The following is a 13,121-nucleotide window of genomic DNA, read 5'->3' on the forward strand; positions in this document are numbered from 1 at the left end:
AAAATGTGCAGGCATTGAACTCTGCTCCTCAGTACTGACAGTTCAACTTCAGTGTGCTAAAGGGACTTGTTTTTAAAAAAAAAAGAGGTAGGAGCTCCTTAATGTTTCCATGGCTCTTCTGCGGTACTTCTGTTGTTAGGCTTAGTAGGGCTGCAACCAGCAATGCTAGAAGATCCTGGCATTTTGCTGCACAGACTGTTCTGTAAGTGCTGCTCAAGAGTAGTGCTGCTTCAGAGGTGGAGATTTTGCTTCACGCGGTAAGGCCCCCTGTGAAATATGAAGCATCTTTTGAAGAAAGTATCTGCTGTAGCTTTACCTTTCCAGTCTTATTTTCACAAAATAGAGTGTGTGCTTTATTTTCTTCAGACACTGTTGAGCATTAGCCCCATTTGCTCAAGCTGTCCTCTCCTGCTTGGGACTATTTTGGGCGAAAGCTTCATAGAGCAGGGGATGGTTTATTTGTAAATGGGACAGCTGATGGTAGACATTTCCAAAACGGTTTCTTAGAGTTCCTGAATAACGCAACGTAACGTAACGCAAGGGAAGGAGGAGCGGGCTGCGGCTCTGTAAGACGCGTAGAGGCTCCGTGAGCGGCCCGCCGCTGCCCGGAAGGAGCGCACAGCGCCGCTTTCCCCCGCGGCCGCTCCGCCCCCAGCGGCACGCGCCGCCGTTTCCCAGCGCTCTGCGCGGCGGCGCCCGACTGAGCCCAGAGCGGCCGTAGGGAGGAAGCGCGGGGCAGCCGTCTCCCGCCCTGGGTGTTCCCCGCGATGCCGTTGCTGATTAACGGGGAGCGAATTGATCTGACTCGGCTCGTGGGAGGCGTGATCCACGCCCACCCGCATCTCGAGGTGAGCGGGCGGCCTTACCGTCGCCGCGGGGTCTGACCGCTCTTGCCTCGAAGCCGCCTCGCGTCTCGCCTCGCTGAGGGCTGCCTTGGGGCGGGGGAGGCCCGACGGCGCCGGGTGTGAGCACTGTGGAGTCTCGGGGTGGGCCGTGCCCGCGGAGGTACCTGGTCTGGGGCGCGGAGGAGCGCGGCTCCGAGCGGCTCCGTCCCCGTGAAAGGCGCGAGGTGGCTGAAGGGAAGCGCGTCCGCGGCGCGGAGGCGGGCGGCGAGATCTCGGCGTAGGGCGGCTGTGGCGGTCGCTGCCCTCCGGTCGAGGAACCAGCAGCTGGGGGTGGACGTCGGGACTGCGGTTCCGGAGAGGTAGTAACTTCGTTTTAAATCTGTAAACGTTTTAATCAGAACGGCAGCCCGTAGGTTAGGAACTGCTGAACAGAGCTGGTTGGGGAATTGTTTTTAATAAGGAAATGCTGATTTGCGGAAAACGATTTCTTGTAGAGAGGGGAAAAAAAAATTGAAGTAGTGCAGATTTGATTCCACTGAGTGGAATGGTTTTGTGTTTTTTTTCAGCCTTTGCATAGAAATTCACACAGTACCCAGCCATCAGTGCAGTCAGAGCCCAGGAGGTCAGTTTTCCGTCAATTAAGCGTGATGATTAATAGCTACGTTTTGATAGTACTTAATAAATATATTGGATCGTGGCCATAAGAGGCTGAAACTTTGACATTTCAGAAGTTTCAAAGAAGGAAATCTTCTGGCTGGTAACAGTGATGGGCTGAGAGGGAATGGCCTCAAGTTGCACCAGGAAGGTTCACTTTGAATGTTAAGGCAGAATTCTCTGGAAAGGCGGCTGGCACCGGAACAGGTTCCTCAGGGAGACTGGGGGGTCACCATCTCTGGTGATGTTCCAGAAGCATGTAGATGTGATGATCAGGGACATGGTTTTATGGGCAGTGGTGGTAGTAGGTTGTTGGATGGTTTCTTTTTCCAACCTTAAATGTATGATTTTGTGCTATGTAAAATTCCAAGATCTGCTCTGGCGCTGTCTGATGTCAGCCTGGCCCCTTCCTGTTGCTTTGTCTTGTACCTCCATTTACCTTTCGTAAAGCAGGGAAGGACTATTCTCTGTGTGTGGAATGATGGGATTTAACAGAATCCTAACTGATAAGTGGCAGGAAAGTGGAAAAACTAGAAATTCAGAATCCTCCAAAATACAAAATATGCTGTGTTTGCTTCTGACCTGGGTCCTTTTGCTTTTTGGAGGTGATGTTTCTATCAAGTGACAGACCTGAGAATTCAGCCTCTGTAGTCTTTATTATCATTTATCTTTAGGAAAAGGCAAAACTTCTAAGAAGTCAGCCTACCCAAATTGTGGAACCCAAAGGGCTTCTGTATGTCCAGCAGAGAGAATTTGCAGTGACCACCCCTAATGATGGTATGTAAGAATGTAAACTCTTCTTCTGCCGAAGTAATTATTGTGATAGCAAAGTTCATACAAAGTCTCTCTCCTTTAAAATAGGTTCTGTGTCTATTCTGGGATCAGATGATGCAACTACTTGCCACCTAATTGTGCTGCGACACACAGGTATCGTAGTGGGTGATCTACACAAAGCCTGTACCCTCCGAAGTAATACAGCTGAGATCATCACTGGTTTATGCTGCATTAATGAAATAAACTGCAATTTTATTGATATAAAATGGCATCTTAAAAAGTCACAAAGTGCATTAACTGAGTGATGAATTCAGAGAGCTTGTCTGTTCAGTACCAGTTCCGTGTTCCCTTTGCTAAATGAGCAGATTCTAAACTTGATCTGCTCTAGTGGCCACTTTTGCAGCGTCTCAGGCTGGGGGTGAATTGCAGAGAGTTCAGCCATCTGAGTCAGCAGGGTTTGGTGATAACACATGTAGAATTTATGGAAAAGGCTTCCTGTATTTCTGACAGCAAGGATATTGCTTGGTCCTTAGTAGAAAGTTTAGCTGGTTTTTATAGTGGGTTGCACGTAAAGGTTATTGTCTCGCGCAGTCAGCCCATCTCTTTTGCTGGAGGCTGCTGAAAAACTGAAATGAGTAGGTGGTGTGTAGTTCTTGCACTACTGTAGTAGTGCAGACTGGTGTTGATCTGAATTATGGTAGTGAACAGTGTTCACCAGTGTCACTGTCTTCTTGCATCTTCCTCAGGCAGCGGAGCCACCTGCTTGACACACTGCGATGGATCAGACACAGAAGCCGAGGTGTCGCTCATCATGAGTTCAGTAAAATCTTTCTCTAACACCTCAGGTTGTGGAAGGTCAGCTTTGCTTTGTTAATTGTTATGTACTGTTTTTCACAAAGGTAACTGCCGTTTGTAAGTTGTGGAGCTTTTATATGATTTTAAGGGGTTCAGACAAGGTAACCGTGCAAGAAATATTCCTATCAGAGGCTGTATGGAAAATAATAACTATTTGCTATCTGTGATCTAAAGCATGCTTCTGTTCTGAATAGTGGCTCTGTAAAAATGCCATTGAGTGGTTTGGTGTGTGCTGTTTCCCAGTAACGTTTGTTTCAGATGTGCTAAACTCTCCAAATAACTGTTTTTAGTTGTTCTGTTTTTCCAACAGAAATGTTGGTCTTATGAATTTCTTTTGGATCTGAGAGTCTCTCAGAATTTTCAAGGCCCAATACTGGAAAAAATTTATATATTCTGAAACAGATTTTAGCTAGCAAGGCCTTTCCTTAATGTGGAGATTTTTTGCCTCTTTATTTTGATAAGAACAAAAGCTCCACGATCTTGGAAGACATGATTTCTAAAACTCATGATCTGCCTTGCCCAGTTTTGAAAGATGAATTCTGGCCATACTAGGTGATTTATGATGCTTCCTCTCACTTTTTTGTTTCTGAGACCTTGCTCCCAAAACTAGTATTGCTATTAGTTGTTTTTGTTGTTTTTTGTTTGGTCAAAAGACTCACAAAAGCAATGCCTGTCTTTATGTAGACACCTCTTGTAGAAGATTACTGCTGCATGGCCTAGAATAGTTCTGGAGATCATGGGAGTAAACTCCTTCAAATTTAACTCACTGTTTTGTGGGAACTGAGAGGTGGTTACTGAGTTATGTCCAAAACTGAGGCGCTGACCATCACAGATACCTTGGGACCAGATAGAATTGCATGTGTGTAGTGCTTGCTGAGTTTTTTTCTTTTTTAATATTGTGCTGTTTCTTGAACGATCCCTAAGTGTTCAAAATTAAATTACCAACCACAATTTGCTAAACATATGACCATCAACAAGTGAGTTTCCTCTAATGATTGCATTGTAGTTTGGGCTGGAGATTATTTTTTAAAGGTATTCACTTTGGGATGTCATCTTAACTGCTGTTTCCTGTTATTCCATCTCTGTTAGGCTGGAAGTGCACCTAGTTGGAGGTTTCAATGATGATAGGCAGTTATCACAAAAACTTACTAATCAGCTTCTTAGTAAGTTCACATTTTTTCCACTCTTGTGTAGAAAAAAATAGTTCTGACTGGATTTGGGAAAAATCTGTTTGTAATCTGAGCACTGTCATTTAATAGGAATAAGTGGGGATTCACTTTGGAGGGTGTTGTCTCTACTTGCAAACACGCTGAAGAGAAGGGGTTGGACTTTTGAGGCTTGCCTATGGCCAGGCGTGGGGCAGGAACTTGACATTTGTTCCTGATACAAACTGCAGTGGGTAGAATGGGAGTGCAGTTCAGTTGGACCTAATTACTAGCTTTGCTGCTGTCAAACTGATGTGTGGTCCTGCCCAGGTGCTGTCACCTGTCCAAATCTGTACATGCGGGGTGTCTTGATCAGTTACTATTCCTTTCTCACCTTGATGTGATGAGATGAATCTTTGTTTGCAATTGTCTGATGAAAGATGTTATTTCTGTTCATGCAGTCTGTATAGAGAAGTGGTTATGGTGCTTTGTGAACAAGCTGGGAACATAAAGTACCAACTTAGACATTTCAGGTGCCCTGGCTTGTGCTAAGCACTTTCCAGATGTACAGAGGCCTTGACCTCACTGGAGCTGGGAATAGACAGGGACATGTTTTGAGGGAGGTGACTATGGGATGTGGAATTTGGACAGGCAAATGTCCAGTGGAATGTGCCCCTCTTGCCCTTTCATGTTATGGTGCAGTTCCTGTTATGTATGTTACATATTGCATGAGAGCTCAGCACAGAATATTTTGGTTCATGTATTTTTTCAACTTGATGGTTTTCATGCATCAAGTTACAATTTAAAGCATTATATTCTTATTAGAACTTCAGGAAAAAAAAAAGTGAACTTTTTTTTTTTTTTTTTTCCTGGAGTGCGGGATGGGGAAAAGGAAGATTGAAATACATATAATAAAAGACTGGGTTTACTCACTCACTCTATATATGTGCTATTAAGTGTACAATTAAATAAAGCAGAGGTCATGTGATGCCAGAACTACTTTAAGCCAGTGTCAGTAAAAGGAGCAAGTGGCACAACTTTTTAACATGCTTTTGCAATCTTAAATGGCTACTCTGTAAATTACTGATGTGTTTAGGAGCTGTGGCTTTAATTTTCTAAAGGTTAGTTTGAAGCAGACCTGAAAAATACTCTTTGCTGCATTGCATTATCCAAGAACAGTGTATTAGGTACTTTCTGCCCATCTATTCTGCAGTGCGCAGCACTAATAATCCCCCCTGTCTATATACAGTATCTGCTTTGCCACAAGTCAGTCTTATATATTGCTGCTATTGTTGTTGCCATAGGAGCATTTGATCTCCAACCAGATGATGTTCATTTAGTGACATTCTGCGTAACAGGTAAGAAAATAGTCTCCTTGTGTTTTTTTGTTTTATTTTTGAAGAAATTTTAGCTACTGAAATCAAAGTACAGATATATTTCTATCCGTGGTCTTTTAAAATCTGTCCTGTAATAATAAACAGTATATGTCCTTCCACTTGACTTACATGTTTAAATTTCATTATTTATAGTGTATGTGTTAATGTCAAACAGCCTGCTCAGCAAAGATTGTCTCAGTTGAGATTGACGAGGACCTATGATTCTTACTAGGCTATTTCCAGCCTCTGTATAGCTTTGAGTATTTAGAAAGGCAATTGAGAAAGGAACTTAATGACCTTTGATGCTGTTAGACTGTTCATAAACTCCTTCAGTTAATTTCATAGAGTCATAGAATCACAAGGTTGGAAAGGACCTACAAGATCATCTGGGCCAACTCAGCAACAGCTGCAGCAAACCACTAAACCATATCTCGTAGCTCCTCATCCAGATGCTTCTTGAACACTGCCAGGGACAGTGACTCCACCACCTCCCTGGGCAGCCATTCCAGTGCCTGACCACTCTCTGAGAGAAAAACTTTTTCCTTATGTCTAATTCAAACCTCTTCTGGTACAACTTGCAGCCATTTCCTTGGGTTCTGTTTGTTGCCTGGCAGAAGAGGCCAAACCCCTCCTCATCACAACCTCCCTTCAGGAAGTCGTAGAGTGCAATGAGGTCTCCTCTGAGCCTCCTTTTCTCCAGGCTAAACAATCCCAGCTCCCTGAGCCGTTCCTCGTAAGACTTGTGCTCCAGACCCCTCACCAGTTTCGTTGCCCTTTTCTGGACACGTTCCAGGGCCTCAGTGTCTTTCTTGTAGTGAGGAGCCCAGAACTGAAAACAGTACTTGAGGTGTGGCCTCACCAGAGCTGAGTACAGCGGAATGATCACCTCTCTGCTCCTGCTGGCCACACTATTTCTTATCCAGGTCAGGATGCCATTGGCCTTCTTGGCTACCTGGGCACACTGTTGGCTCATGTTTATTACATGTGATGTCACATAAAGAATTATTTCCTCTTCATTGTATTGAGGTCATATATAATCTTTGCATTTAAATGTTACTGGTGACTTGCATTTTTTGAAACTTGACATCACAGGAGTTTTTTTTTTTCTGTAAATGGCTTGTGCAGAAAACAGAGTGATTGGAGCTGGACCTACTGATATGAAAACTCTGCTTCATGCTCCAACATGTTCATCTTGACCGTATTACCTTTTCCATTTTTGTTTTAAGCTTCTTCCTGTGTTGATAGTGTTAATTCGTTTTTTCCTCCAGTCGTTTTATACACATTAGCTCAACCAGCTCTTCTCTGGTAACACACAACTGAATGGATTCTGTTCAGAAAAAAATATGATGCCTTACACGTTTGACCTTTTTTTTTCTTACAGAACTAAATGACAGAGAAGAGAAAGATATTCATTTTCCAATCATTTATGGAATAGGTGAGTTAAAATAGAATTTTTTATTTATTTATTTATTTTTGGTAACTGGATATTTTGGATTCTAGTAGTAAATGCACTGCATTTGAGTTATGTAATGCCTGCTGTAGAGTGCTGCTGTTGGAGGTGTAGCAGAAAACAGAAGTACTAAGAAAATGGGGTTGGGGTAATAAGAAATAAGAAGAGTGTGTGGCAGCTTCTACAGTTCCTGTTAGAATAGTAGTGTTGTGAAGATGGTTGTTTTAAGCAATGTTTGGTAAGAATTAAAGTTGTTCTAAATTTAAACTCTGTTTCTCACCAGCTGTGAATGTAAAAACAGCAGAGATTTTCCCTGCAACTTTCCCAGAAAAAGGGCCAGATGAGGATTTGCGTTCAGCCCATGTTTTAACAGGAGCAAGAGTGAGTATAAATAAGTGGACAATAAAATTCCCAAGTTAGGTATTTTTGCTAGAAGGGAAGACCACTTAGGGGTAGTGAGTTATCAGTAATACAGGGGAAAAAAGTACAGATTGGTAGCTGTATTGGCAGTGTTAAATCAGGACTTTGAAGCAGTGATGGAGCACCTGGTGGGAAGGCAGGGCCAGCTCAGGGGAGCTCAGGTGCATGCAATGCAATGCACTAAGTGACCAGAAGGGTGGAGCCAGGATGCACCCCTTCCCAGCCCCCAGGGCTGGCAGTGGAGGTGAAGGGATGTCGCTGCATGCCTGAGGCCTTCCAAAGGTAAGCAGTTTTATTCTTTTGCTTCTGTACCTGCTGCTGCTTTACTTGGGCTTGTTCTTTGCTGCAGCCTAAGATAGTGCCACTTCACTATTACTACTGTACTTTCCATAACATTATAGCACTACAGCATTACAAATGTTTTCCAACTTAAATCATTTTTCTGTCTCTTTCATCTGTTTAAGTGCTGTTTACCTTAACTTTTAAGGCTCCCTGTAAACAGTTCTGTATTACTGCAGCTGACAAACATTTATGATGCAAAGACTGAACAACTACACATTGGACCTTATTTCTGGAGGCCTTTCCCACATGTGGATTTCTGGTTGGAACAAGATGATCAACAGATTTTACAGGTATTCTTTAGCTGAGAACAGAGAAGAATGAGTATGGCCTGTCAAAGCTCTCCTCTGCCGCAGCAGGGGAGGGTGGAAAAATAATTGTGTTAAAAGGGAGAGTAATTGAGAGCTTTTGTATTCTGAGTTTCAAGCAGCTCTTGCTCTCATCTTGTTTTTCAGAATCTTTCCACATCACCTTTGGCTGAGCCACCCCACTTTGTTTCCCACATTCGCTCTACATTAACATTTTTAAAAGCACATCCATTTCCATCTCATTCCCTGTTTCCTGATAGAAAACCTCGCATATACAAAAAAAATGAAGAAGGTTTGTGGGAATTGGTTTGTTCTGACAAGATCTAACTTGGAATCTACACCAGCTGTTCTTATTAGGGAAGCATAGCTGTGCTGGAAGAACAGCAAGTTGTTGCAAAAAGCATGCTTCTGGTCATGGAGAGTAGTGTGCCTATGCTTTTCAAAATAAAATATTTCAACAGAAGTAGTGTTTCTTTTGTATTACCTTGAAGTAATTGTTTTGTTTCAACGCTTCTGTGCTGGTCAGATTGCTATAATGCAGACGGATGACATTGCTGCAACCCAGAGGCTAAAAGTCACTATTTGAACACAGATTTGAGAAAATAATTTTCTATGCAAAGTAAAAGGAAGTTGCTTATACATAAAGTCTACTGCAGCTTCTACAGGAACTTCATTCAAAAATATACCTTAGGACTAATAATTTGAAGAATATTTATTGAAACAGTCAGGTAGGAGCTGAAGAATGAAGCTCATTCCACCAAAACTACTGATTTAACAATTCCAAATATAAAAACATTAAAAAATTATCATTGTGGTGATAACTTTATATCTCACAAATTACTCTTATTAACCTATTCATTGCACCAAAGAAATCACTGAGGAAGACAAGTCAGCTTAACTGTTTTTGCACATTAGAAAAATTGCACTCTGATTTACGTACATTACCCCAGCAGCAAAATTTGCCCACAGATTCAGATGCTGAAAGTCAAATTCAGAAGCTGAAAGACATTAGTATTCAAAAAAAAAAACATTTTTCAGATCAAAATGAATCCTGCCACCATTATAGCCATTAAATTGATATCCTTTGGAAAAAAGGAACAAACCAATCTATAGTACTTCTGTGTCTGGCTCTGTAGGGATTGAAAGATTTTCTCCAAAATCAGATGCACTGTTACAGAGCAAGCTTTCCAAAAGATCTTGTTTCCACAAGAGGCTTTGAAAACTTGCAGCAAAGCAACTATGCTAAATCAGCTGAGGGCAGTGGGAGAAGATGTGCACACTAGCTTCTAATGCATCCAAAACTTAACTTGTGCCTTAAGTCGCCCTGGACACTATGATCTTATGCTGTAGTGTAAACAAACTACATATTTTCATTGAATCTGTACAATTCCTAGCCTAGGGAAGTTATTCAAAAGCAAATGTTGAAATCAGCACAAATATAGTGTGGATTTTTTTTTTTCCAAGCTTTACTGTAACTACCCTTAGATATACATAACAAGAAAAGTCTGGTTAACACTACATGTGTTATCAGTGTCATGCAAAGGAAAAAAAAGTGTTGGTGATTCTTTTCAGTGGTAGAAGCAAGAAGCCATTTAGGCATGCAGAGGCACTATTTCTTTTTGAGCTGTTTACAACTCAGTAACTTACTTTACCTTCCTGTACTCAGGGTCTCAGCTGAACAAGTCAAGTCATATAGCTGCAGGAAAACAAAACAAAGGGTGACAACAAAGTACAGTTGCATGACTCCTATATACATAGTCAGGCATCCATCCCTAATGTTCATTGCACCACAGCTACTTGGCAATGTTGTTTGTAATAGTGTTAAAAGAATAAAAAGAAAAGCAAAAATTGAACTAGTGTGACTAGGCTGTTTTAATGGAGAGGATAAACTGAACTTTTAATATAAAAATGTTAAAAAAAAAAAAAGAAAAAGTCGGTTTTGTAAAAATATATACGTAAGAGCAATTTACAACTATTGGATGAAACTGTATTCTTAATCTTATACGTGGCTGCTGAGTTTGCATCTGCTGCCAAGACTGAAGTAACTGTAACTGCCTCTTTTTTTTGACAGGCAGTTCATAAATCTCACTACAACTTTGTTGACATCAATGTGTACAGAATCAAAGTAACTGTACTAAGTGTACAGTAAGACAAATCTTTCCTGTGTGGGGAAAATTTATATTTGTGCAATTAGTGCAGTTAGTAAGTTACAGTAGTTATTCCTGTACTAGCATGTGGCACTGTTCACATTTTAAACACATCATTAAAATATCCTGCCCTCTGAGGCATGTGTCTTCATCCACACAGTCTTAAATCCAGTTTTTATCTTTGACTTCCTTGTTCTTCTATGTTTGTGCAGTCATTTGGTGTTTCGCTGCTTTGAATGTCCTCAGTATCTTTATATGTTGCCTGTGGCACCTCCTTGGGCAGCTCTGTTTTTTCTGTCTCCAGTGGTCTTTGGTCTTGGCCAGGTGACAGAGTTGGGGGTCTCTGATCCATCTTTTCCAGATCATCACAGTGGCTGACTGAACTGGTCTCACTGTATGCATCAGAATTTCTGAGAGACCTTTTAAAAAATTTCTGACCTGTGAAGAGTACAGTACCAGTGATGGCATCAAATGAAAAACGTAGTATATGGAACGTAAGCTTCAAAAAAAGCATCTGAATTTTAAAACTACAGAGAAATAGATTTTATTCAGGTGCTAACCTGCACCCAAACTGGAAAAAAGATAAATACTTGCTTCCACTTACACAGATAAGTACACAAGGCAAGAAGCATCAGTTATTTTATTCTGTGTACTCAGAAGTTCTTAAAATTCAGCTCAGAAACCCATTCCAAAGGCGGAGAGTTTTACTGAAAATCACAGGCTAGAGGCCAGCACAGTTAAAAAGGGGTGCAGAACCATGGCTTCCCTGACAGTCAAATCTACATTAATTACTAATATATCTAAACAGAAAATGCCATGGATTTAATAGCTCTTCACTCTAGAATGACTTTGTCAACACAGTATTAGGTAGTAACAGACAGGTGCTCAAATACACAACACAACTATTGGCTCACCCTCAGTACTCTTAGAATGGCTTGGGCTGAAAGGGACCTCAAAGATCATCTAGTTCCAACCTCTAGAGATAGGCAGGGCTGCTGCCAACTATTCCAGAGAAAGATCCCAGGCTTTACATGCACTTGGGGGGATAAGAAAAATCTTACATTCCCGGGAAGATGTCTTAGAAAACTGATTGTGGTAGTATTCTATGCCATGTTTAAACTACGTATTTTTAGGGAGGACTTCAGATCTCATTCCAGATATTATGACAGAAGGAAAAATCACACAGGTCTTCCAGTGTCACACAAGTCAGATGGGTGCTAAGGCCAGGATATTTCAGCAAGTTTTAGAAATAAAATCAGGAAGTAGAAACTTACCAGAATGTCTTTGCTTTGTGAGGCTGGAAGTAGGAGTTGCTGGTGGAGTAGTACCCGTACCTTGGGCTTTTGATGCATACATAGATTCTGTGGATTCTAGTGAACCTGCATGTTAAAACAAAGCAGCAAGTTGAATGTAGACAAGTTTTCTCCTTATCAGGATATGCATGCACATAAAATGTAACAATTTCGTTGTTAATGCAGGTTTCTGAAACTGCATGTCCTTAGTTAATCTGAAACTGCCACTTAACTGTAGCTGGTTTTTGAGTAACTGGGGACAAAGGTGCCGAGTCTTACAGAGATGAATAAAGTTCCTCACACTCACTTCACAACAAAGGTAGACACCCAGTATTCAATTTTTCCTTCAAGGCTTTACACATCCCCAGCTGCAAGTCATCATTCACTTCACTTTGCAAAGATATCTAGTTATATATGGTATAAGCATTCCCAAGGAAGCCTTACTGCTCTCTTCACTAAGGACCATCAAGGTCCACTGAGACAGTACTTTGAGAATAAGATCCCAAATGCAGCAGAAAGTCTTCCCCACTAGCTTATATAGTTATACATATAGCATTTGTTTCAAGGATACACACTTTCACAGCATGTCTGGTCAGTAATTGTTCCTCTATTGCCAATATCTAATAAAGTTTTTTTAGCTTGATACAATATGCAAGGATGTAAACTGTGCAAGGGGTGAGGGTTTCTCACCAAAGTGTTACAGAAATAGTGAAGAGCATGTTCCTTTACATCCCAAAGGTGCATTATGTCACTCAGTCAACACAAGAAAGTGTTGCAATTTCAGTATAAAACTAGAAACATTCAGAACCCAGCATAACATGGTTGCAGATACACTAAGTCCTACCTGCTGTTAAATTAAATGTTCTTCCTTTTGGTGAGGCTTGGAATGGAGAAAACCAGTTCAGCACAGAACCTACTACAGGTATTTGTCGTAGCAGCCCCTGCAAAGCCCACAGTTAAATACTGGTTGGTGAGCAAGGTAACCACATCATGACAAGCTGTTACATAATTTCATAGCCTTACCTCTTCAAGAAGTCGTTCTTCATTTGCTTTCTGAAGCTGAAGTTGTGCTTCCTGTATCCCTTTTCTAACAACTTCAGTCATATTTTCCAACAACTAATGGAAACAAATATTGCATTACTGTCATGTATATTATGTCTGTTTGAAACTGTATTATTAATTCAGGCTTTGAGCATGTAAACTGAAGAGTCAGGTTTTTTTGTTTGTTTGTTTTTTTCTAATTTAAATCTGCATTTTATGAAAACTCTTTCATTACTATTGTAAATTAAAAGACATACAGACTGACCATAGGATTTTTAAAATATATATATATATGCACACACACACACCAAGAAGACAGTCACATTTTATACTGCAAAGGCCTGACAGCTTACTGTGGAACCAAAGGATGGAAAAATAAGGCCACAGATTTGATATGTTTAAAACAAGTATCATATCATATCATAGTATCTTAGTATTGTGCGAGTTGGAAGGGACCTTAGAGATCATCGAGTCC

The 13,121-nt window shown here is 41.2% G+C and overlaps 2 protein-coding genes across 7 annotated transcripts in view; one reads left to right on the forward strand and one right to left on the reverse strand.

Moving 5' to 3' along the window:
* Positions 1-628: 628 nt before the first annotated feature.
* On the forward strand, positions 629-8,627 carry NTAN1 (N-terminal asparagine amidase). Of its 2 annotated transcripts, none has more exons than XM_072349527.1 (10): positions 629-848; positions 2,174-2,276; positions 2,361-2,426; positions 3,020-3,128; positions 4,218-4,291; positions 5,578-5,631; positions 7,031-7,084; positions 7,383-7,480; positions 8,038-8,151; positions 8,314-8,627. In XM_072349527.1, exons 1-10 carry the CDS (start codon positions 768-770, stop codon positions 8,491-8,493), a joined length of 933 nt encoding a protein of 310 aa, XP_072205628.1. In that variant the 5' UTR covers positions 629-767; the 3' UTR covers positions 8,494-8,627. The 2 variants fall into 2 exon arrangements, with proteins under 2 accessions (XP_072205628.1, XP_072205629.1); XM_072349528.1 differs by lacking the exon at positions 629-848 and adding an exon at positions 1,188-1,204.
* A 223-nt stretch (positions 8,628-8,850) lies between these two features.
* Positions 8,851-13,121, reverse strand: part of PDXDC1 (pyridoxal dependent decarboxylase domain containing 1) — a 31,063-nt gene continuing 26,792 nt past the window's right edge. For all 5 annotated transcript variants that reach the window (XM_072349524.1, XM_072349525.1, XM_072349526.1 and 2 more), the window contains exons 20-23: positions 12,629-12,721; positions 12,450-12,546; positions 11,588-11,692; positions 8,851-10,751 (exon numbers count right to left, since the gene is read on the reverse strand). In XM_072349524.1, coding sequence (XP_072205625.1) covers positions 10,489-10,751; positions 11,588-11,692; positions 12,450-12,546; positions 12,629-12,721 — 558 coding nt within the window. In that variant the 3' untranslated portion in view covers positions 8,851-10,488. The remainder of the gene's footprint in view (positions 10,752-11,587; positions 11,693-12,449; positions 12,547-12,628; positions 12,722-13,121) is intronic.

Source organism: Excalfactoria chinensis, chromosome 14 (assembly GCF_039878825.1).
Source record: "Excalfactoria chinensis isolate bCotChi1 chromosome 14, bCotChi1.hap2, whole genome shotgun sequence".
Classification (NCBI taxonomy): Eukaryota; Metazoa; Chordata; class Aves; order Galliformes; family Phasianidae; genus Excalfactoria; species Excalfactoria chinensis.